At 44.8% G+C, this 23,546-nt stretch overlaps 1 protein-coding gene across 1 annotated transcript in view; it reads left to right on the forward strand.

Moving 5' to 3' along the window:
- Positions 1-429: 429 nt before the first annotated feature.
- Positions 430-23,546, forward strand: part of esr1 (estrogen receptor 1) — a 305,431-nt gene continuing 282,314 nt past the window's right edge. Inside the window, exons 1-2 of the mRNA XM_060831156.1 lie at positions 430-872; positions 22,166-22,365. Coding sequence (XP_060687139.1) covers positions 430-872; positions 22,166-22,365 — 643 coding nt within the window. The remainder of the gene's footprint in view (positions 873-22,165; positions 22,366-23,546) is intronic.

A 23,546-nucleotide genomic window follows, 5' to 3' on the forward strand; every position in this document is an offset into this window, starting at 1 on the left:
CGATTCAATGTCACTTTAACAGTGGGTCTGCCTGCAGTGGAACATAAAACTAGTGCCAGTATAAAACAGCCTTTTGTTTTCTGGCTGGCTGCCAACACCTTTGTAATGCTTATTAGCTCAGATGTGAAAGACTTGGGTCTGAAGTTTGATTCTGTTGCTCTCCCTGCACTCTCTCTCTCGTATCCTCCTCCTCTTCACGCAGTGCAGTCAGAGTGTGGGTGAAGTGCTGTCATCAGTAGTGTGCGCTGTAGTACTCATCCTCCCCTTACAGTGTGATTTTCTTTCTCTTGTAGGTCAGTCAACTGATATGAAGTGCGATCCTCCAGGCGACAGTGTCAGACTGTGACACTGAGAGCTGCGTTGGCTTTGGTTTGGCTCCCCCTCACTCTCTCTCTCCCTCCCCCCCCCACCTTTCTCTGGATGCTGGTCATGGCAATTCCACTCCATCACAAATCACCTGCGATTGCTTTGCTGCAGAAGATTCAGGCTAGTGACTTGGACACTTTTGGCAGGCAAACTCTACAGTTACCTATAAGTGGCGATGGACCTCTGAACGAAATCTATGTGGAGAAAAACCGAGCAGGAGCGATGAACTACCCGGAAAGTGGCTACGAGTTCGCTGCAGCAGCTACCCTGTACAACCCGGCCAGTCTGGGCTACACAGCCTCCAGTGACTCGCACGGCTCCAGCAACATCGGGGGGCTGCACTCCCTCAACAGCATGTCTCCGAGCCCCCTGGTCTTTCTACAGACCGCACCTCAGCTCTCATCCTTTGTTGCCCACGGCCAGCAGGTCCCCTATTATGTGGAAAACGAGCAGAGCAGCTGCAGCAGCTTTGGCTTGCGGGACGCTCCCCCTTCAACCTTTTACAGGTAACGAGAAAGTACTTTGTCAGTACTCCCATTGACGGGGAAGTGGCGGGTGGGGGGGAGGGGAGGTGGTGTGGTGCTGGTGGGAGGTTGGAGTGGAAATGTCGAAGCTTTGAGCTGAACCCCTTGAATGTTTGCGGCAAAGACTGCCCTGGGAGTGCTGTTTTTTTTTGGGTATGACACTTCTTTGCGTGACTTGTTGCAATGTGCAGGGGTCGGATGAGGATTTTATGAGGTGCGCCTCCCTTCAATCAAGGCTTGCCATGTTTAGTTTGGATCATATGCAGTCCGCAGTCTCCCCCCCCCTCCCCAACAGCATTAATCAGGCGGACGGGCTGCTTTTGGGTGTGCCCCAGATTTTACAACCCGGAACGCTGAAGTTGTTTGCAACGTCGCGACAGTTGCTCAAATCCGTCCGTCCTCATTTACCCATAAATCGCGTCTCAATCAAGGGATCTCTGAATGATTTCAACTTTTGATCGGAGCTTCTGGGCAGCATTAACTAAACTGTCTCCCTGCCCGGAGAAAATTCCATCAGCTTATCACTTTCCTCAGACAAAATAGACATTGTGCCTTTAAACCTTGTGAAAGGGGCAATGAAAATCTCGGGTGGGGGGCATTTTTCCGCTGTCTTGTCTCCTTTGGATTACCTTTGCCCCCGATCACATAGTGAGCGTAACTGCGAGTCCAGTCCTTCCCTCCTCCCACTACACCAACCACCACACTGAAATCTGATACCACGGGCAGCTCAATTTGACCAGAGTTAAAATCATACCCAGTGGGAAAACTGAATAAAAGTAACCACCCCCCCTCACCTCCCCACAGCTCCAAATGTAGTGAGATTTAGAAAGGATTCCTTAAATTGGGGGCTTTGTACAGAGCCATTAACCCTGGGAATGAAAACCCTTTCATTTTCTGGCATTCCCTTGTGCTTTAATGGATGATGGACACACAAGTTCACTCTGTGACATTGGGCAATAATATCACCAATAATTTGGTATGTCCCAAGTATAAGTTTCTGAAAAACACTCAGGAATGTAAAGCATAGCAGACTTTTGACAGTTCCGTGCCAATCAAGCAGCCACATTAAATAAATATACACTGGTCTGATAGAAGTAAGGAAAGGATTCAGCCTCAATACGCCTGACAGCAAGAGGTGATTTGTAGCCCTTGTATATTAGTATATTAGGTTTTCCTATTACCAAGGTTTCTCTCAACATGTTGAAACAAGCTTCTTTTTACATTGACTGTTGTGTTTCGTTTCGACAGTGCAATCCGTAGTTTGGATACTAGTCCCTGCAATGCCAAATGTGTGTTTTTCTTTTCTTTACAAACTAACTGTGATGTGAAGAGTTTTGACAACGTAAAGGAGGGGAAATTGTTTCTACTGGCAAGGAGGACCCAAACTAGCAATCGAAGCAGAGAGGAGATGAGGAGATGATTTTTATTCCACGGTTATGGTCTAGTCTGGGTGTTGGAAGCAGACCCGTTAGGGTCTGGCAACTGGAGACCGGATAAATATTTGAAAAGGAAAATATTACAGGGCCAAAGTGGGGGGCAGGGGGTGAATAATGGGTCGAAGAGATGGGTAGGGAGAACCAACTGGATAGCGATTGAACTCTCAGGTATTGTGGTCCAAATGGCCTCCTTCTTTGTTGGAGTTTCTATGATTCATTGTCACGGTGCAGTTTCGGCAAGTTTTTCACAATGAGATCAGCTGCCTTTGTCAGGAATCACGACAGCCGAATTCCATTTTGTTCTCTCGTAACTCTTTGTTCTACACTTTGGAATGTGCAGTGGAAATGCCCTGAGGAGGGAGAGAACATGACACAATAGAAACTAAGGGCTTTTAGCAAGAGCATGTACAACTGAGACAGTCAGTGGATAAGGTTAGGAAATGGATTGTCAACAGCAGGTTGGAAGGCACAACAGACTCTCTAAGATCTGGATATGCTTCTGTAACACAATCATTTCTTTATATTTAATCTCCATGTGCCACGCTCCTCACTCTGAATTCCATCCTATGGAATTTGAACTTTGGTATTCTGGAAGTCTCTCTTTCACTGATGCCCGCTCACCAGCCTCTTCACAATGAACTGGGTGGGGACCAGGTTGACTTCCCCCATTGCTTTCTCCTTCTGTTCTTGTGAAGGGACATGTGACCTGTGCTTCCTAGGGGTGCCAATGAGGACCCATAGGGACAGGTCTGCCCACAGTCCCTCAGCCACCCTACCTTCTAGCTGGGGAACTGAGGGCCCACGCAGTCAGTCAGCCAACCTCCCCCCCTGTTGCTAAACCCTCACCTCCTCATTTTGAGTCAACTGTTTACTGAAGCTGTGCAGGTGATCCCTAATCTCAGTCCACACTGACCTAAGGCCTGGGAGTGGGGGTGTGCATACGAGAAATACATTTAACCGTGGTTCCTCCGGGCTGGAGGTAAAGGAAGTGGGAAACCACCCAGATTGTCATCATCCAGTCACTATCCAGCTTCCCCTGTTTGGAACGCATCAGTGTGGAATTTAGGCACCCTCTGTGCTGATGCCTTGGGTGTGCCATTGGCATGCCAACAGTTACCATCTCGACATGCACATGGCAAAGGGGCTCTTCACCAGGATGCCAGAACCTTCTGTATTGCACAACAATTGGGTACATTGTTCAATGTTAACCTCCTGATGCCCCTTACCTTACCCATGCCCCTCATGATTTTATAAACCTCTATAAGGTTAACCCTCGACCTCCTACATTCCAGTGTGATCAGTCCGAGCCTATCCAAGCCTCTCTTTATAACTCAAACCCTCCATACCCAGCAACATCCTGGTAAATCTTCTCTGAACCGCCTCCAACTTAATAATATCCTTCCTATAACAGGGCAACCAGAACTGCCCACAGTACTCCAGAAAAGGCCTCACCAACATCCTGTACAACCTCAACATAACATCCCAACCCCTATCCTCAAATGTCTGAGTAACGAAGGCAAAAGTGCTAAATGTCTTTTTAACCACCCAACTATATGTGATTTAAACTTCAAAGAATTATGTACTGAACCCCTAGGTCTCTCTGTTCTTCAACACTACCCAAGGACCAAACACAGGCAAATGGGACTAGTTTCATTTGGGAAACCTAGCTGACATGGATGAGTTGGACCAAAGGGTCTGTATCCGTGCTGTATGACTCTAGAGAGAGACAATTGGTAACCACTCCATTAACATGGGGTCAGGTGAGGACCCAGTCCCTCAATAAACTACCACAATTAAAAAGGCACATCAAATCTGTGCTATTGGTGCTTTTTTGCACTTGTATTAATATGCTCTTAATTAATTATCTTGTAATAAAGGAGCATCTGAGGAATTGATGTTGAATTTAAGAGTAATTCAGTTCATCCTGACACTATTGTCTTAAATCTGAAAGATTACATGGACATGAAGCGTAAGTTGTCAAAGGTAGATTGAGAAGCATGATTAAAAGGTGTCATTGTAGATAGGCAATGACAAACATTTTAAAGAAATCATAAATAATTTCCAACAAATAAATATTTCCTGAAGGAATAATATCCTACAGGTGTGATATTGGGGAACACAGTAAGCTAATCACGGTATATCAAAGAAGAGGTTTATAAAGTTGTTGAAAAGTGTAGCCAGCCTTTGGGATTCAGTACAAGATGGCTGAGAGATGGATAAAGTCAAAATAGGATAGAGGAATAAACTACTTAGAGGCATCAGGTTCAGAATTGCTGCATGGGGGCTGGACATGGTCTTAATGAGATAGGATGGTGGCAGTAACAAGCCTTTGTTCTTCCAGCCATTTTCTGAATTAAGTTCTAGAAAGGAAGGCCTAAGGTTTGCCTTCCTGCTGTGCCATCAGTTGTGGCCCTTATACTATCAATCCATGACCATTTAATAGCCTTGTTCCACTTGGGCTGTAATTACTTCAAGTCCAGGCAGAATGAGAAAGATTTATCCAATGTGGTTATCCAATGTGGCCAGGCTGTCAGTTGAAGTGTTGGAGCAGGGAGGGTCGACTCAACTGGAAATAATCTGTGTGTGGTTAGAGGGAATGGATTCAAGGCAACCTGACCTTGCTTTTTAGCACCTCTTTGCCCTGTGTCCGCTCCCACCCCCCCTCCCCCACCAATGCTCCTGTTTGATCTCGCCCTCCCAATCTGGGAGGCCAGAGACTGTTGTCCCAACAGGAGCCATGGTCTTCTCTGAGGCGCTTCTAGATTCTGGAGATGCCAGGATCTGATTGCCCGAAACTCATGGTTGTTGGGACATCCTGAGTCCGAGTCCAAATGCTGTCAGAAAGTTCACTGGCAACCAATCAGCTGCCTGCTCGCCAGAAGGTTGAGTGGGCTTTCTTTATGAGCTTCCCCTCCTGGAAATCTCCAGCTCTCAGGCTTGGATTGAAAAATGAAAAGATTCTAGCCATAAAAACCATTAAACCATTAAAAACCATAAGACCATAAGGTGTAGATTTAGGCCATTCAGTCCATTGAGTCTGATCCGCCATTCAATGAGATCCTGATAACCCTCGACTCCACTTTTCTGCCTTTTCCCCATAACACCCCCCAGTACAGTGACTGATTAAAAATCTGCCCACCTCAGCCTAGGGTTCACTTAATGATCCAGCCTTTACTCCCCTCTTCCTGGAAAGAATTCCACAGATTCACTGAGGTTATGACCCTTGATCTTGGATTCTCCCACAAGAGGAAACATAAATCCTGTCTAGCCCCCTAAGAATGGTAAATGTTTCAATAAGGTCTGCTCTTATTCCTCTTAACTCCAAGCCTCACCCACCCAATCTCTCCTCATAAGAAAATCCCTCCACGCCCAGAGTCAACTGAGTCAGCACAGATTGTCACAGTTTCTGCAAGTATAATGGTGTATTGTTGGACAGTAAATATGGCTGTCCTCTTGCGATGATAATCAAGGAAGTGGTAGATACATCGATCAGATAACTTGCATCTGGGGAAGACACAATGTACCAGGGTACCAAGTGTCAGGTGATAATAAGAAACGTAAGGGCGGTTTAATAAAGTGGGAATGTCAGAGAACGCAAGGAGACTAAAATCTGTCGGCAGATCTCCAGAAGGAGAAAACAGTAAAACTTGGGAATAATGCCAATTGGTCTGACTCTCCTTGTGTCCATCAAAATTGCAGCACAATCAGTTATGCAGTGTTTTAACTATTTTCCCTCTACTGCTGGCTCTCTCCTCTGCTCTCAAAAGGCGTGCCTACAGAAATAATGGAAGCTGAGGTAAGAATCTTCCAGAATCCTCTACAATCCAGAAGGCTTCCTGTGAATTGGAAAGTAGCAAATGTACCCCCAGTGTTCAAGAAAAGTGAGAGAGATAAAAATACTTAGTCTTGCACCCAAATTGGAGAAAATACTGTGATTCAGGATGTGGTAACAGAGCATCGAGAAAACTATATTTTGATTAGGCTGAGTCAGCATGAATTTAGTCATAGAGTCATAGAGATGTACAGCATGAAACAGACCTTTCAGTCCAACTTGTCCATACCGACCAGATATCCAAAGCTTGTCTAGTCCCACCTGCCAGCACCCGACCCATACCTGTTAGAGATTTGCTGGATGTAACTGAGGAGATTGTATAAGGGGAAGCTAGTGGATGTTGTCAATTTTCAAAAAGGCATTTGATAAGGTACAACACAAAAGGTGAGTATGGAATGTTATGATTCTTGGGACTGGGGTAACGTTGGCATGAATTATCGATTGTTTGATGAGCAAAGCAGGAATAAATGGGTCATTTTGAGGTAGGTGGGTTGTAGCTACTGATGAGTTGCTAATGAACAGTATATGGACCTCAGCTATTTACAATCGGTAGCGATGTCTCAGATGAAGAAACTGGGTGAATTGTACTGACAAGTACAAAGTTATACGGCAAAGCAAGCTCTGATGGTGTTGTGAGGTGGCTATTAAAGGATTAAGTGATTGGGTGACCTTACCATAATCTTCACTCTTACCTTCAAATTGAGGGAACCTGGTGAGGGGTGTAGAAGATAATGCTACTTAAAAATGAAGTGCAAACCTGATGAAGTTGCAACACAGACTTACAGATCGAGTTAAATGATCACACAAACAACATTATTCTGGAGTCCTGCCATATTTAATTGCACATTAAATAGCTATCTAGAGGAGGAGCTTTCTAACATCTCCTCTAAACTATTAGCTCCCTTTCTCAGTCTGTAGATGTTGGTGCAGTGTGGAAGAATCATAAATCCCCTAAAGTGTGGAAGCAGGCCATTCAACCCATCGAGTACACACTGATCCTCCAAAGAGCATCCCCCCTGACTCACTCCATCCCTGTAATCCCACATTAACCATGGCTAATCTACCTAGCTTGCACATCCCTGAATGGTATGGGCAATTTAGCATCCACTCAACATGCACATCTTTGGACTATAGGAAGAAATCAGAGCACCTGGAGAAAACCCATGTGGAGACATGCAGACATGTGGAGAACATGCAAACTCCACGCAGACAGTGTCTGAGGTTGGCATCAAACCCGGATCCCTGGTGCTAATGAGGTAGCAATGCTAACCACTGAGCCACTGTGCCACCCAGGAATGCTAATGTTTCTACTGGCTGGGTGCTTTGTGTTTGTACTTCCTATTTGATTACTGGGTCGTTGTAGCCTGTTCTGCTTTGCTGATTTCTTTCATGATTTTCACTCTACCTGCTGAGCTCCTCTTGCAATCCCTATATACCCTATTTGCCTTTCAGTTCTGTCAAAAGTCTGCATTTGCTCCCCTACATACCTCTCATGTGCTGGTTAACTGTTTCTATCCAAACATTTTACAATCCACACTATTTACTTTCCTGTGTCAGATATGATCCTGTGGTTCCAGCGTGGCACTTCCAGCATTTTCTTTTTGATCAACAGTTCACTCACTGAATTGTGGGAGACCGTGCCTTTGATTGGTTCTGTGCAGGTGGGAAGGTTGAGGCAGTTTATTTGTTATTTGTCGTTTGGAATTTAGTTGCCAGAATTTAAAAGGTACTTGGTTTGCTCTGTAGCTGGCATTTGGTTAGTGTCAAAAACATACAGAAAACAATAGCTTTATACTCAATGACAAGCACATTGTTGGCACAAAATAAGCTGTTGTTTATTCATATTGTTGACGAGGAGGGCATTAATTGCCCTTGAGAAGGTGTAAGTGAGCTGCCTTCTTAGGAAGACAGGAACAGGAGGAGGCCATTCAGCCCCTCAAGCTTGTTCCGCCATTCAATGAGATCATGGCTGATCTGTGGCTTAACTCCATATACCTGCCTTTGGGCCATAGCCCTTAATACTTTTGCTGAACAAATATGTATCTACTTCAGATTTAAAATCAACAACTGACCTAGCCACCCATCTGGTAACCACCAGAATTCAAGGAATGTGTATTATTATCTCCATGGAAACGGGCCACTGAAGACAGGATGGTCCTTTAGATGGCAACGTTAAGAGAAACCTTAATGGCAATCTTAACCTGTAACATAAAGGACAGCAAAAGGTTGGCCAAGATGGTGCCTTTCTGCTCCAGATGTCAGGACGTAAGGGGTTAAATTATCTATATGACTAAATGTGGGCATTTCTTTGGATTTAAAAGTTTGGAGACTGACCTCATCAAGTCGTTCAAAATAATAAAAGGATTCAATAGGCAAACTAGAGACACAATTTCCTCTGCAGGGCAAGTTCAGCAGCATCATGGTAATAGCAGAGCCAAGCCCTTCAGGATGAAGTGAGTAATCACTGTTTCACACAAAGGGTGGAGAGACTACAGAACTGCCTCTCCCTTAATATTGTGGCTGCTGGGTCAAGGAATAGATTTTTGTTGAATCAATATATCAAGCAGCAAATGTTGTGGTGGTGGTCTGGTGGGAGCGGGGGAAGGAGTCAAAACCAACCATGATCTAGATGAATCACGGGAACAGACTTAAAAGATGAAATAACCACACTCCTGTTCATTAATTTCTTAGCTGTGCTTGAGCCTTTTTGTACAGGTTATCTTGGTTTAAAGGAAGAGAATGAAATAGATTTAACATTGCCATCTTTCTCCTACTCTATTAAATACTGCAGGTTTATCATAAAGAGCCAGTCCCACTCATTAACAAAGTCTATTCCTGTTTGAGACGTGTCTCAATGATCTATGTCTGGAGCTCGAAACCTTTTGAACCTCAGGTGGAGAGTGAATCGGCTTAAGTTTTGATCCACCATTTGCATTTTCTTTACTAACATATCTGGAGGATCAAACTTGCTTTTAGAGAAATGGGTTTCTAGGACAAAGATGGATAAGCGGAAAGTGCAGGCAAAGCAGCAGGTGGAATTTAATATAGAGACGTGGATAATGGTGCATTTTGGCAGAAGAGATAACAAGAGTCTAACTAGACTTAATGGTGGAGTCATAAATCATGTTCAAGACAGTGGGATCAGATGGTTCCTGTATGTAATCTCTGAAGGTGGAGGGATTTGTTGAGAGAATTGTACAAACACAAAGTCATTTCGCTGAAACTTTCTGAAGCTTTCGTAGAGCCACAACTAGAGCACTGCATTGAGTTTGAGGCATGTCACTTTAGCAAGGATGTGAGCATCCTTGAAATAACATCAAACATTAGGCATTGTGGTCTGAGCCTGGAAAACATTGGGTGGTTAATTATAACTAACACTGTGTCCATTGTGAACAGCTCAAAGGTTGTGCTGTTTGATAGGATTGGTCAGTCACTGCGTACCTGGAATTACTGAAATTCTATTGCTATTTTGCACAATAGTTTGATCAGCAAAACATTTGTATGGCAGCATCTGTAGTAAAAAATACCATTTGTGTTGCTTCCAATTAGTTTACTCACTGCCCACATTTTTGAGAAATTTAACCTTTCCATGGTAACTTAATGTAGAATGCACATTCTTCAGATCAACAAGTGGCAGTCTTATTAATGAGTATGCATGATGAACAGTAGTCATGAACTGACCAGTGTAACCATTAATCACATTCCACAATTGGGCAGCCCTTGCTGAACAATCTCAAGTGTGCTAAGAATTGTAAGGTTATTAATTGGGTTCGTAAGATACCACACCTTTGCTTGTTAGAAGCTCCATGTATTCTTGCTCAGTAAACAGTCTTCTGCAGGAGATAAGAATCTGTAAAGGTATTGTGGTATTTCTGAACTGAAATTCCTCCGGGTGCTCCGGTTTCCTCCCACAGACCAAAGATGTGCGGGTCAGGTGAATTGGCCATGCTAAATTGCCCGTAGTGTTAGGTAAGGGGTAAATGTAGGGGTATGGGTGGGTTGCGCTTCGGCGGGTCGGTGTGGACTTGTTGGGCCGAAGGGCCTGTTTCCACACTGTAAGTAATCTAATCTAATCTAAAAAAAAAATAAGGCTGAGAGCAATAACATTCTTCATGGCTCAACAAATCAGAAGGGACTTGGCAACCAATCAGCACCTTTCCTCATGCAGTATAAATGGTTGTTACCTTTGACATTTGGCATTCTTGCATCTGTCCTGATGAGTGCATGTTAAAAACCTTCAATGGCATGTCTCCTTTTTCAACAACAGATGTTCTGATAGAATCAGGCTGTTTATAATAGTTGACTTGTCAAAAAACGAGGGCGTACTTACATTATCAGATGTTAGTTATTTCGAAGAGTGTACAGGAGAAATGTCTTCACACACAGCTGTGAATCTGCGGACGTTTCCATTTATTCATTCATGGGACCTGGGCAGAGCTGGCAAGGCCAGCAATTATTGCCAATCACGAACTGCCCAAGAGAAGGTGGACTTGAGCTGCCTTCTTGAACCACTGTCATTCATGGAGTTTAGGGATAGTGTGGTTTAGAAGCAAGATGCAAGATTTCAATTTGGTAACAGCGACGGACCAGTAATACATTTCCAAGTCAGACTTTGCAGGTTTGTTAAGTGTTGTCAAGGGAGCATGCAGGGCTCCCTGTAGATGGCACACATTACTGCCACAGAGCAAGTGATGAAGAGTATGTTAAAGTGATGGATTTGGTATCAATCATGTAGCCTGCTTTATCCTGGATGGTGTCAAGCTTCTTGAGTGTTGTTGGAGCTACAGGCAAGTATTCTATCATACTCCTGACTTGTACCTTAAGGGGTAGGAATTGGGAGACACAAGGTGAATTATCTGTGACAGAATTCCTAGCTTCTGACTTGGCCTTTAACTGCAGTATTTACATGGTTGATCGAGTTCATTTTATGGACAATGGTATTCCCCCAGGATGTGGTTGTGGAGGAGTCAGCAATGGTAATGCACTGAATGTTGAGGGGCGATGGTTAGATCCTCTCCTGCTGGAGATGGTTACTGCCTTGCATACGTGCAACACAGACATTACTTGTCACTTAGTCATAGAGTCAAAGAGATGTACGGCAAGGAAGCAGATCCTACAGTCTAACCTGTCCATGCCAACCAGATATCCCAACCCAATCTGGTCCCACCTGCCAGCACCCGGCCCATATCCCTCCAAACCCTTCCTATTCATATACCCATCCAAATGCCTTTTAAATGCTGCAATGATACCAGCCTCCACCACTTCCTCTGGCAGCTCATTCCACGCATGCACCATCCTCTGTGTGAAAAAGTTGTCCCTTAGGTCCCTTTTATATTTTTCCCATCTCAACCTAAACCTATGCCCTCTAGTTCTGGACCCCTCCACCCCAGGGAAAAGACCTTGTCTCTTTATCTTATCCATGCTCCTCATGATTTTATAAACCTCTATACGGTCAAACCTCAGCCTTGGACGCTCCAGGGAAAACAGCCCCAACCTATTCAGCCTCTCCCTTTAGCTCAAATCCTCCAACCCTGGTAACATCCTTGTAAATCGTTTCTGAGTCCTTTCAAGTTTCATACCTGTCAGCCAAAACCCAGATTGTCCAGGTCTTGCATTTGAACATGCACTGCTTCGGTATCTGACAAGTCGTGAATGGCACCGAACATTGTGCAATCATCGGAGAACATCCCCACGTCTGACCTGTTGATGGAGGGAAGGTCATTGCTGCAGCAGCTGAAGATGGTTGGGGCCAGGACACTATCCTGAGGAACCCCTGCAGGATGTTCTGGAGCTGAGAGTGACTAACCTCCAACAATCACGACCATCTTCTTTACGCTGGGCATGACTCCAACCAGCTTTCCTCTTGATTGTCGTTGTCTCAAGTTTTACTAAGGCTCCTCAATGCCACACTCAGTCAAATATGGCCTTAATGTCAGACGCAGTCACTCTCACCTTATCTCTGGGTTTCAGCTCTTTTGTCCATGCTTGGGCCAGGCTGTAATGAAGTTAGGACTGAGTGACTCCAACAAACTGAGTGTCAGACAGCAGCTTACTGGCACCATTGACAACCCCCTCCATCACTTTGCTGATGATCGAGAGTGGACTGATAATGTGGTAATTGGCTGGGTTGAATTTGTCATTTTATTTGTGAATGGGACATACCATGAGCAACTTCCAACCCTGCTGGGTAAATAATAGATTTTGTAGCTGAACTGAACCAGCTTGGCTAGGGCCACAGCTAGTTCTAAAGCTGTTTCTTGACATCATGAGGCGTGAACTGAATTAACTGAAGACCTCCATCTTTGAATGTTGGGGATCTCAGAAGGAGCTGAAAATGTGTTGCTGGAAAAGCGCAGCAGGTCAGACAGCATCCAAGGAACAGGAGAATCAACGTTTCAGGCATAAGCCCTTCTTCAGGAATGAGGACACACTTTCCTCATTCCTGAAGAAGGGCTTATGCCTGAAACGTCGATTCTCCTGTTCCTTGGATGCTGCCTGACCTGCTGCGCTTTTCCAGCAACACATTTTCAGCTCTGATCTCCAGCATCTGCAGTCCTCACTTTCTCCTTGATCTCAGAAGGAGGCCCAGATGAATCATCAACTCAGCACCTTTGGCTGAAGATGGTTGCAAGTATTTCAACTTTGTCCCTGTGCAAGCATATGCTACTCTCCTTTGAGGATCGAGATATGTGTAGATTCTCCACTTCCTGTTAGCTGTTAAATTGTTCCCCACCCTTCATGAGTGGTTGTGTCAGAACTTCAGAGTTTAGATCTGATCTGTTGGTTGCTTGGATTCACTTTCGGGATTAGTGGTTGAGGCAAATACTGAGTCAATATTTAAAAATCGATTGGAAATATGAAAGCAAAGGTGCTGATGAGATATGGAGACAGTGAGGGCTGCAGATGCTGGAGATCAGAGTCGAAGAGTGTGTTGCTGGAAAAGCACACCTGATCAGGCAGCATCTGAGGAGCAGGAGAATCGATATTTCGGGCATGAGCCCTTCATTGGGAATGAGCGAGGAAGGGCTTATTCCCAAAACGTCGATTTTCCTGCTCTTCGGATGCTGCCTGACCTGCTGTTCTTTTCCAGCAACACACTCTTCGAGATATGGGAACAGAGCAAGTAAATGTGTTTAGATTAGACTATTTGTTTGTGTGGAGGGTAAACACTGATATGGATTAATTGAGATGAATGCTTTGTAAATTTGGAAGAGTTTTGATGGAGTATAAAGGGAGAAACTATTTGACAGGCAGGACAATTAGTAATCGGGGACACATTTTTATGATAATTGGCCGCAGAACCTACAGCAATATGCTGACAATTTTCTCGATGCAATGTGTTGGTACAATCTGGAACATGTTGCTGCAATTATCTTGCTTCTAGCCATGGTGCAAGCTTGGATTCTGATCAGTTGAGGAGGATGATTGAGTCCCTTCTTTTTAAAACCTCTCTTGGCCAGCCATTAAAAAAAATATTTTTGTTTCCCTTTTAGCATGGAGCTATCACAGTTCATTAAACTTGGCTAACCAGATTTTGAAAAAGTGAAGGAGAGCCAATCCCAAGGTATATTTCAGTGAAAGGGAGTGGAGTTTTATTAGCAATTAAACTTTGAGAACAATAAGTAAACGTGACATCAGACACAAACACAAACATAAGGTAATAACTCAAAAGTTAGGGGGGGGGGGAGCAGCACAGCAGACAGGATTGTACTAGCAGTTGCAGGTTGGAGACTTTTTATTGAGTCCTTCAGCTGCAAGAGTGAATACTGGGTCCTAATGGTTGTCCTGTTCACTCAGAAGTCTTGAAGTTCACAGATAGCCTTGATTTCTCAATGAACAGTGGATTTTTCAAGCTGTTTTGGAACCAGCACTGACATTTGAGGTGTCGAGGGAGGCAAGAGAGACCATCTTGCCGTTGTTGCTCACAAAACCTTGTCTAGTTCTGCTGCTCAGAAGCAGCTGTTAATCTCTGTCCATTTGAGATTTCCTTGGCCTCTGTTTCTAAGCCAAATAGTCCACTGACAACCTTTCATATCAATGATTAACTTCCAAAAGAAAGTGTGAATCATTGGAAGATACAGATCTAAGTTTCAGTGTTTTTTTTAACTATGTTCACTTTGGCTTAAACTGACCATGTTTTTTTGTTGGGCTTCATGAACTTGACTCAACCTGGTCAGGTGATCTCTGCAGCCATTTTAGGTCACTGGGCGGCACGGTGGCACAGTGGTTAGCACTGCTGCCTCACTGCACCTGAGACCCGGGTTCAATTCCCGACTCAGGCGACTGACTGTGTGGAGTTTGCACGTTCTCCCCGTGTCTGCGTGGGTTTCCTCCGGGTGCTCCGGTTTCCTCCCACAGTCCAAAGATGTGCAGGTCAGGTGAATTGGCCATGCCAAATTGCCCGTAGTGTTAGGTAAGGGGTAAATGTAGGGGTATGGGTGGGTTGCGCTTCGGCGGGTCGGTGTGGACTTGTTGGGCCGAAGGGCCTGTTTCCACACTGTAAGTAATCTAATCTAAACTTCTTCTTTATAAATTCATTTTTAGATCATTCAATATTAGAATCAGTTGAATATTGATAGTCCTTTTTTATGTCTGTAAAAGCAGTAACATTCAAAAGGGCATTGTGTACATACTTGGAAAGGAAACACTTGCAGTACTTAAAAAAGCAGAGAAGGGGAACTAACTGGATAGCTCTTTCAAAGTGCTGGCAGCAGCACAAAGGGCCAAATAGCCTATCCTAGAGTCATAGAGATGTGCGGCATGGAAACAGACCCTTTGGTCCAACACATCCATGCTGATCAGATATCCTAACCTAATCTAGTCCAATTTGCCAGCACTTTGTCCATATCCCTCTAAACCCTTCCTATTTGTATACGCATCCAGATGCCTTTTAAATGCTGTAATTTTACCAGCCTCCACCACTTCCTCTGGCAGCTCATTCCATACATGTACCACCCTCTATGTAAAAACTTTGCCCCTTAGGTCACTTTTATATCTTCCCCCCGCCCCTGCCCCCCCCCACCCTAAACCTACACCCACTAGTTTTGGACTCCCCCACCCCAAGAAAAAGACCTTGTGTGTTTACCCTATCCATGCTCCTCATGATTTTATAAACCTATCCATTTTATACCCTATCGAAGTCACAGGTACTCTGAGCACAGCGCCTGCCTGGAACAGACAGGGCTTGCCACTGTCTGCCCCTCAGTCTCCGACGTTCCAGGGAAAACAGCCCCAGCCTGTTCAACCTCTCCCTATAGCTCAAACCCTCCAACCCTGGCAACATCCTTGTAAATATTTTCTGAACCCTTTCAAGTTTCACAAAATTCTTCTGTTAGGAAGGAGACCAGAATTGCACACAATATTCCAAAAGTGGCTTAACCAATGTCCTGTACAGCGGCATCATAACCTCCCAACTCCTATACTTAATGCTCTGACAAATAAAGGAAAGCATACCAAGTGCCTTCTTCACTATCCTATCTACCTGCGACTCTACTTTTAAGGAACTGTGAACATGCATTCCAAGGTCTCTTTATTCAGGAACACTCTCCAGGACCTTACCATTAAGCGTATAAGTCCCATTCTGATTTGCTATCTCAAAATGCATCATCTCGCATTCATCTAAATTAACCATCATCTCCCACTCCTCAGCCCATTGGCCCATCAGATTAAGATCCTGCTGTACTTGGCTTTGTGAAAACTGATAATATCTTCTGTCAATTTCTGTAATCATTCTTACCTATCCTTTCATTTAATTTTAGGCTGTTTCATTAGTATGCCACAGTGTTTTGCGGCTGCAATGATTAGTACGTTCAATACTGGGCAAAAAATGAACAACAGAGGGTTAAAACTCACAAAATTAAACAATAATGTACACGTTCAGATTGTTGACAACCTGAGGTCCAAAAAAAAAAGGAATGGTACAGATCATAGATCCGCTTGTTACAATCTTCCAAAATTCCTCTGATTCTGGAAGGTTCCCAGGGAATAAGAAAATAGCAAATGTAACAATTTTATTCAAGAAATAAGGGAGGCAGAAAACAGGAAACCATAAGTCATTTGTCATAGGGAAGGTTCTGGAATCCATTATTATGGACGTTATGGCAGGATGCTTAGAAAATCACAATGTAATCAGATAGGGCCAACAAAGCTTTGTAAAAGAGACTCTGGGCTGAATTTGACATTTTGGTTTGGCTAAGTGCCTGTTGTGTCAAGAGTTTTGGAGGAGTTTTCACCATGAAAGCCTGGCATGTTTCCTCACTGCGTCTTCCAAAACTCCCCTCATTGAATACCCACCCCGCCCCTAAGGTGACCGTCTCATCTGGCCCATCTTACCACGTGCCCTTCCCAGAACAACTTGCCATTCAGCAGGTATCTGTCAGAAGACCAGCATCCCTTGCAACCTTGCCACCTTTAAAAGGCCCATTGTGTACCTGGACAATCATTGGCAATCCGGCATTGTTTCTCCCTGGCATCGTCACGGCAAAGCAGCCATAGAGCCACACCCCTTATGGCACACGGCTGGCATGACTGACCTTTCCTTGCACACAGGGTCCCATTCTCTCATCCTAGTCGTCCTTCAACCATAGGGCAAAATGCTTTACCTGTCCTTAGCTACGCCACACTTAAGTACCCTCTCTAAGTCACAGGTACTTCTGAGCCCAGTGCCCACCTGGAACATGCATGGCTTACCATTGTCCAGTAGGGGAACATCATGACAAGGGTAAGCAAGCAGACAATTTCAAACAGGCGCGTTTATTTACAGATAAGTGATCACACATGAAATGTGAAGAGGCTACAGTTCACCTCCAAGTGCTGACATCAAGACCAAGGACTAACCTACTGTTAATGATGGTCTGCTTCACACTTAATCGGGTATCCTTCAGGTCCAGTCTGGCTAGTAGCACCCAACCCACCTGAGCTCTGTCAGGTGCAAGGAGAGATTCTTTTTCCTCAGTGTCCTCATCTTCCTCAGAGGAAGGCTGCTCCCATTCTCCTGATTCCTCCGATGCCTACTCCGATTGTGCAGAGCCCAGCATGCCAGAATGATGCGGCACGTTCTGTCTGAACGACACTGGAGGAACCCTCACCCACCCCATTACTCTGCTCCAAGCTGCATCTTCAGCAGCCTCTTTGTCTGCTCCACCACAGCCCTGGCCACAGCCCGGGCACCAACTTGGGGAAGGTGCTGCCCAAAGTGAGTGACCACCAGGGAGTGCTCTGCTGGGCACCAATGCCCTTCCTGTTCCAGGCACACATCAATCATTCACTTCTTCAGTCCATTCAGTAGAGCCTATAGTTACACTTACATGATGTGCAGAAGTGAGGTGCCCTTTGTACCACACCACCCCTTTGGAAGTTTCACAAATGGGTAGCTTTTGGCCAGCAGTCTCCTCGTTTTAAGTAATTGCAGCTAATTTCTGAGACGATGATGTTCAATTTGCAAGCATCAAAGGCATAGTGCAAATGACTTCACATGACCCACATGTGAAGCCTAAGCACGTTCACTCTGCAGGCATTCCGCATGGTCAATGAAATCATTGGAACTGAAATGTAGTGGCATTTGCAAACACATGCCTCATGTATTTGCCCCTTTGATGTTGTAGTGTCCAATAGATATGGATCCTTCACTTTCGCCCATCAACGTGACACTGATTGAACTATCCCTGGGACTTTTCCAAGGTATTTCAAGATGCCACAGCATTGAGAGGAAGACAGGTGTTGGCAGGGAAGACAACTCATGGTGGACACCATTACCATTATCCTGGTTGCCTCCATGTTCCCTTTTACCACACACGACACGAACAGCCTATTTCTACCCATCCTTCCGATGTGGAGAGTTACCACATTGAGCTTTTCCTGCAACTGCCCTGAGGGCTCTATGAGCCATGGCATTACACACTAAGGATGCCCACCCTGACCCTTTACTCTTCCCCGTGGAGGTCGTGGTGGTGGTCCCTGTCGACAGCCCTATATCCCATGGCCTTCCATGCTTTCCCGTGATGTTCTGCCTACCCCCATGTACACCTTGAGTTTCCCTCATCACCAGCCTCATCCCTACCTCTCACACACGCCTCTGCTTTCTTCTCCCAAGTCTTGAATCCCCCACTCCTTTTGGCAGTGTTCACACCGGCTCCCCTTGCACCCTCCTCAGTGATCAATGCATAAAACCTCAGGACTGTGTTCCCCAAGAATTCCAATCAACCTTGACTAAGTAGACCCTAGATATGACTGAGCAGATCTCCCGGCTGCTGTCCCTGTCTGATGATACACACTCCTCTGACTGCTTATGATGACTATTACATGACTGACTATTACTAGCTGGACATATCCCCTGACCATGCTGTGCCCTAGAAAACAAATGACTGGATAAACCCCTATGACTGACAGGACTAGGACCTTGGACTAACAGCAACACACACCCCCTCCACTAACCCACCATCCTGGAGAGGACTGAGGACTAAACCCCACCATCTTTCTAACCTGGCTGTTTGGTACAATGAGCATGCAATGTTTCTGCAACGCAGTCAACTGGCACATGCTCTTGGTGCTAGATTGACATCTCTATGTGCTACAAAGCAATATGTCACCAGTGCTGGCAGATCCCTGCTGACAATCAGCCTGTCGGTGTATCTGTGCAGTGGAGCACATCACCACTGACAACCTTTGGCTCTGGTTGAAGTGCCAACATGCTAACATTGCAAGGCATGGATGGTGTGAGCATTCACGTAGGCACAAACCAGTGGAGAAGGGAGTGAGCATTAAGGGAACAGACAAGTAGCCCTGAGATGCAGCCTGGTCCACTCCATGAGCTGGTCACTTGTAAAGTGTCCTTGAAGTTGCCTTTCAATGTTAATCGCTGGGACGTCCTCCAAGCAAGTGGACAGGTGGGGCTGGCAAAGTCAGACGCCAATGTCCGTAGATGTGGGTTGTGTGCAGCTGGAGCACATTTACTATGTCCTGAGATAGGGTCAGGGTTAACCCTTGGTGCTGAACACCATGGAGGCTATTTGCGGCCAGTGGCAAGCTGAAATCACCAGCTATATACCTTGACTTCCACACGAAGAATTCTCAATCTCCAATTTGTTCGGCTTGTCAGGAAAGATAGGGAGATGAGATCGGATGTGCCATTAAACGATATACAATCCCTCTTAATCGCCAACTCAGTGCTGCGTAGAGAGGAACTCATCTTGCCATTTGCCGGATACATAAAAGACACCGTGAGCTGCTCCCTGATGTTGAGATGGAACTCACCAGATTTCTCACAGGATTCTGCCACAAATCGCACTACAGTCTACAACATTCAGGCCCCCATAAAATTCATGCTATTGTGTTTAATTAATCTACTAGAGTTTCTTTTTGACAAAGTAACATTTACAGTAGATGCATGTAATGCATTTAGATTTCCAGGACAAATTTGATAAGGTGCCAGATCTAAGGTTAGCACATCAAATAAGAACACATAGTTTAGGATGCAACATATTAATGTGGATAAAGGATTTGTTAATTAACAGAAGATAGAGATTTGGGACAAATGGATATTTTCTCGTTGGCAAATTGCCCGCTTTCTCCCCATCACCTTTGACCTCCTTGACAATCAAGAACCTATCTATCTCCATCTTAAATATACGCAATGACCTGGCCTCCACAGCCTTCTGTGGCAATGAATTCTATAGATTCCCCACTCTCTGGCTGAAGATGTTTCTCCTTAGCTCCATTCTAAAAGATTTTCTCTTTACTCTGAGGTAGCGCACTCGGGTTCTAGTCTCTCCGACCAATGGAAACATCTTCCCAAGATCCTCTCTGTCCAGGCCGTTCACTATTCTGTAAGTTTCAATTACATCCTCCCTCATCCTTCTAAACTCCATCAAGTACAAACCCAGATTCCTCAAAAGTTCCTCATATGTTCAGCTTTTCATTCTTGGGATCATTTTTGTGAACCTTTCTGTGGTATGAGGCCCAAAATTGCGCACAATACTCCAAATGTGTCCTGACCAGAGCCTTGTAGAGCCTCAGAAGTACATACCTGCTTTTATTTTCAAGTCCTTGCCAAATAACTGCCATCATTGCATTTGCCTTCCTAACTACTGACTCACCTTGTAAGTTTACCTTGAGAGAATCATGGACTAGAACTCCCAAGTCTCTTTGCACTTCAGATTTCTGAAATTTCTCCCCATTTAGAAAATAGTCCATGCTTCTATCCTTCATGAGCACACACTTTGCCAAGTTGTACTCCATCAGAAGTTACTTGTCGAGAAAAAGTCTGCAAAGGGATATAGGGAGAAAAAGTGAGTGAGGAAAGGTGTGGCAGATGAAGGGCTTATGCCCGAAACGTCGAATTTCCTATTCCTTGGATGCTGCCTAACCTGCTGTGCTTTAACCAGCAACACATTTTCAGATGAGATATAACCTTGGTAAGTAGAAAGAATAGAAAAGCAAAATATTACTTCGTTAGAAGGAGATTGCAGAACGAGTTGGTGGAATACTGAGGGATCTTGGGTATCCTGGTACATGTGATATGTAGGTACAAGTGATTAGGAAGACGAACAGGATGTTGTTGATTATTACAAGGAGAATGGAATAGAATATTAGGGAAATTTTGCTACAGTGATGCAAGGTTTTGCCCAGATCATATCTGGAGTATTGTGTACAATTTTGATCTTCTTATTTTAAAAAAAATGCAAATAGTTTAGAAGCAGTTCAGGAAAAGATCCACTCAAGTCATTCCTGGAATGAACGGCTTATCTTATAAGGATACCCTGACTTGGAGATGCCAGTGTTGGACTGGGGTGGACAAAGTTAAAAATCACATAACACCAGGTTATAGTCCAACAGGTTTAATTGGAAACATTAGCTTTTCGAGCGCCGCTCCTTCATCAGGACAATCACTTGATGAAGGAGCGTCGCTCTGAAAGCTAGTGCTTCCAAATAAACCTGTTGGACTATAATCTAGTATGTGGTTTTTAACTTGTAAGGATAGATTGCATAGGCCTAAACCCCACTGGAGAAGAATGAGAGGTGATCTTATTGAAACACGTAATATCTGGAGGGAGCTGGATAGAATGGGCACTTGGAGGATGTTTCCTCTTGTGGGAGAGACTAATACATGGGAACATAATTATGAATAAGAGATCATCCTTTTGAGACAGATGAAGACTTCTGTTTTCTCTTTCAAAGGCTTGTAGAATACTCTTCCACAGGAGGAAGTGGAGACTGGATTATTTCATTTATCCAAGACTAGGTTACATCAATATTTGATAGACAGAAGAGTCATGGATTGTCGTGTACAGACAGAAATGTGGGCTGAGACCAGAATCCAATCAATGATCTCACTAAATGCTGGAAGGACCAAATAGGCTAGTCTTGACCCTATGTAACACTTACGCAGATCGATTCATGTTCCAGCAAGCATGTTGGGTATAAGATGGGAACACCATCTTATGATGGTGATGGGAACACGTGGGGCAGCGTGGTGGCTCAGTGGTTAGCACTGCTGCCTCACATTAGCAGGGGCCCAGGTTCGATTCCAGCCTTGGGTGCCTGTCTGTGTGGTGTTTGCACATTCTCCCTGTGTCTGGGTGGGTTTCCTCCAGGTGCTCCAGTTTCCTCTCATAATCCAAAGATGTGCAGGTTTGGTGAATTGGCTTTGCTGAATTGCTGGAAAAGCGCAGCAGGTCAGGCAGCATCCAAGGAGCAGGAGAATCGACATTTTGGGCATAAGCCCTTCTTCAGCTCTCCTGCTCCTTGGATGCTGCTTGACCTGCTGTGCTTTTCCAGCAACACATTTTTCAGCTCTGATCTCCAGCATCTGCAGTCCTCACTTTCTCCCTACGCTGAATTGCCCGTAGTGTTAGGTGCATTAGTCGGAGGGGGGTGGGTTGCTCTTCGGAGGGTTGGTGTGGACTGGTTGGGCCGAAGGGCACACTGTAGGGAATCTAATCTAAAACCATCCCTCGTTTTACTTCCTCACACTCTCATCCTGCCTTTCTACTCTTGTTGTCCTTCCACAGAATTAACAGTGACAACAGACGCCAGCGAGTGAATGATCACCTCTCCAGCACCAGCGAGCAAAGTAGCCCATCCGCAGGCACATTAGAATCCAGCAAGGAGACCCGATACTGTGCAGTGTGCAGTGATTACGCCTCAGGCTATCACTATGGAGTCTGGTCATGTGAAGGCTGTAAAGCTTTTTTCAAGAGAAGCATTCAAGGTAAAATGATGGCTATAATATTTCGGCTCTACTTGTCATGGTAACAGGTGGTTGAACAAGTTAACCAGTTTGTTCAATCTTACCTGTGTGGTTTTTCAGATGGTTTGTTGGATAAATCAGCATGTGTTTCTATTATTGGCCAATTGCAGGTATCACCTTGGCGACAGCCAAAATCATAGACACTGGAAAGCCGTTAGCAAATCTCATTGAGTACTATTTTCATTACAATGTTATACAGCGGTGTGTGCTTGGCAGATTGATTTCCCAATTGTGATACAGCTTAAGTTTCTTTAACTGAGCACAAGGGGGATCTTGCCTTTCAGGCTCAATTCCAGATATGGAATCTGGATTTTGTGAGGAAAAAGATGATGATTTCTGAATTGCTGATGCCTTTTCCATCGAGTCAGGCTGTGTGGCCTGACAGGCAGAGACTAATTGTTGAACAATCGTTGCAGGAATTGACTTGTAGCAGGGAAGTTGTTGTTTATGTTAGGTTGGTGCTCCCATGTTTTATCACTCTGTTCACGACATTCTGTGTAAACTTCAGCTCCTCGGGGACAACTCGTTTATAAAGTGCAGGAATTGCGCTGGGATATTAAATCTACTGTAAATTTCTCTCCAGAACTATGTCTACCCCTGCTATCCTGTCACCCCTGTCCTCACCAGGTTATACTGGCTCCTACACCAGTTTGAAATTCTCAACTTATCGGGCCAGAACATTGGATGTTTTCAAGGGGGAGTTTGATGATAGTTCTTGCAGCCAAAGGGATCAACAGGGATGATGACAAAGCAGGACAGGGGATTGAGTTGGACAATCAGCCATGATCACAGTGAATGATAGGGCAGGCTTGAAGGGCCAAATGGCCTACTCCAATTTTTGATGTTTCTCTATCTGTGTCTGTCTGGTGCTTATGTCCCTTCATGAACACAGTGGGCCACATCCTCCTAACCTTCGAGATCACTGCATTTCACTGCCTCCAGTCTCTTTCTTTAAAAGGAAGTGCTCTCAGGTTGTGGCTATAACTGAGAAGGTGAATATTTATGGTCCATCTCTGGCTGCCTTGGGAAACATTGAAAATCGGTGCAGGAGTAGACCATTTGACCCTTTGAGCTTGCTGTACAACTCAGTACCCTGTTCCTGCCTCTGATCCATTCCCTCCAGACCCAGGAAATGAATCAAA

Source organism: Hemiscyllium ocellatum, chromosome 10 (assembly GCF_020745735.1).
Source record: "Hemiscyllium ocellatum isolate sHemOce1 chromosome 10, sHemOce1.pat.X.cur, whole genome shotgun sequence".
Taxonomy (NCBI): Eukaryota; Metazoa; Chordata; class Chondrichthyes; order Orectolobiformes; family Hemiscylliidae; genus Hemiscyllium; species Hemiscyllium ocellatum.